Source organism: Montipora foliosa, chromosome 10 (genome assembly GCF_036669935.1).
Source record: "Montipora foliosa isolate CH-2021 chromosome 10, ASM3666993v2, whole genome shotgun sequence".
NCBI lineage: Eukaryota > Metazoa > Cnidaria > Anthozoa > Scleractinia > Acroporidae > Montipora > Montipora foliosa.
Window position 1 is genome coordinate 28,029,852 of NC_090878.1, and position 942 is coordinate 28,030,793.

General features: G+C 39.6%; 1 protein-coding gene across 1 annotated transcript in view; it reads right to left on the reverse strand.

The window, feature by feature from the left end:
- Positions 1-614: 614 nt before the first annotated feature.
- Positions 615-942, reverse strand: part of LOC137972722 (uncharacterized) — a 1,788-nt gene continuing 1,460 nt past the window's right edge. Inside the window, exon 1 of the mRNA XM_068819444.1 lies at positions 615-942. This exon is cut by the window's right edge and continues 1,460 nt beyond it. Coding sequence (XP_068675545.1) covers positions 615-942 — 328 coding nt within the window.

Below are 942 nucleotides of genomic sequence, written 5' to 3' on the forward strand. Positions count from 1 at the left end.
AAAGATAACAAAACATTACAAAGATGATTAAATAACAGGGCGCGATAACACATATTCGCAAAAAATTAACAAGTGATGAACAATCGGTAATTACTACGCGTGAAACCGATGACTATACGAAACAAACCCACGGGGAAAACCAACTCGAAAGATAAAATAAAAGAATACAAACATACAAGTAAAATGAAAAGAGAAAAGAAAAGGCTGTCGAGTCCACTTGAGAATGAAAAGGAGCAGCGTTAAAACTGAAATGGCGAGAGATAAAACAAAATTCCTAATCAGAGCCCCTGAAACCATGCCGTCACCGGGCACAGAAGGCGCCCCGAACTGGGCCCTTAAACAGCAATATTGTAATAAATTCCCAGATGGGGGCCCCCGCCCAATTTACATGTGATCTCTACGTTAATTGTAGTTTATTCTTTTTTTCAAGTGAAATTCCTGACGCCTATTCAAGCCAAAAGGTGCCAAAGAAAACAACTGTGCACTCCAATATGCCCCTTTAGTGATAAGGAGTTTCTCGATGCTGCATGAGTTGTTGACAGTCTCCTGCACTTGATCAATACATTGGAATGAGAAGTCGCTTAAATCATGTGGTGTTTTGTTGAAATGTACCGCTACCTCACAAGTCTTTTTCTTAGTGACCATAGCAGACTTATGGTTGCGAAATCTAACTCTGAAGTCAGTTGTTGTAGAACCAATGTATTGCAGGCGACATTTCTTGCACGAAGCCAAATAATGTTCTTGGAATCACAAGAAAGTTTTGATCGTATTTTGTAACTTTTACCTGTTTGAAAACTTAGGAAAGAATTTGATTCAACTAAGAAGTTGCGACAGAGATCGCATCTTGTTCTTTTACATTTAAAACAACCCTTAGCCTCGACAATCTCTCCGCGTTCAGTGTTGGGGCCATAACGAGATGGCGCCAACAATTCCTTAAGGTTT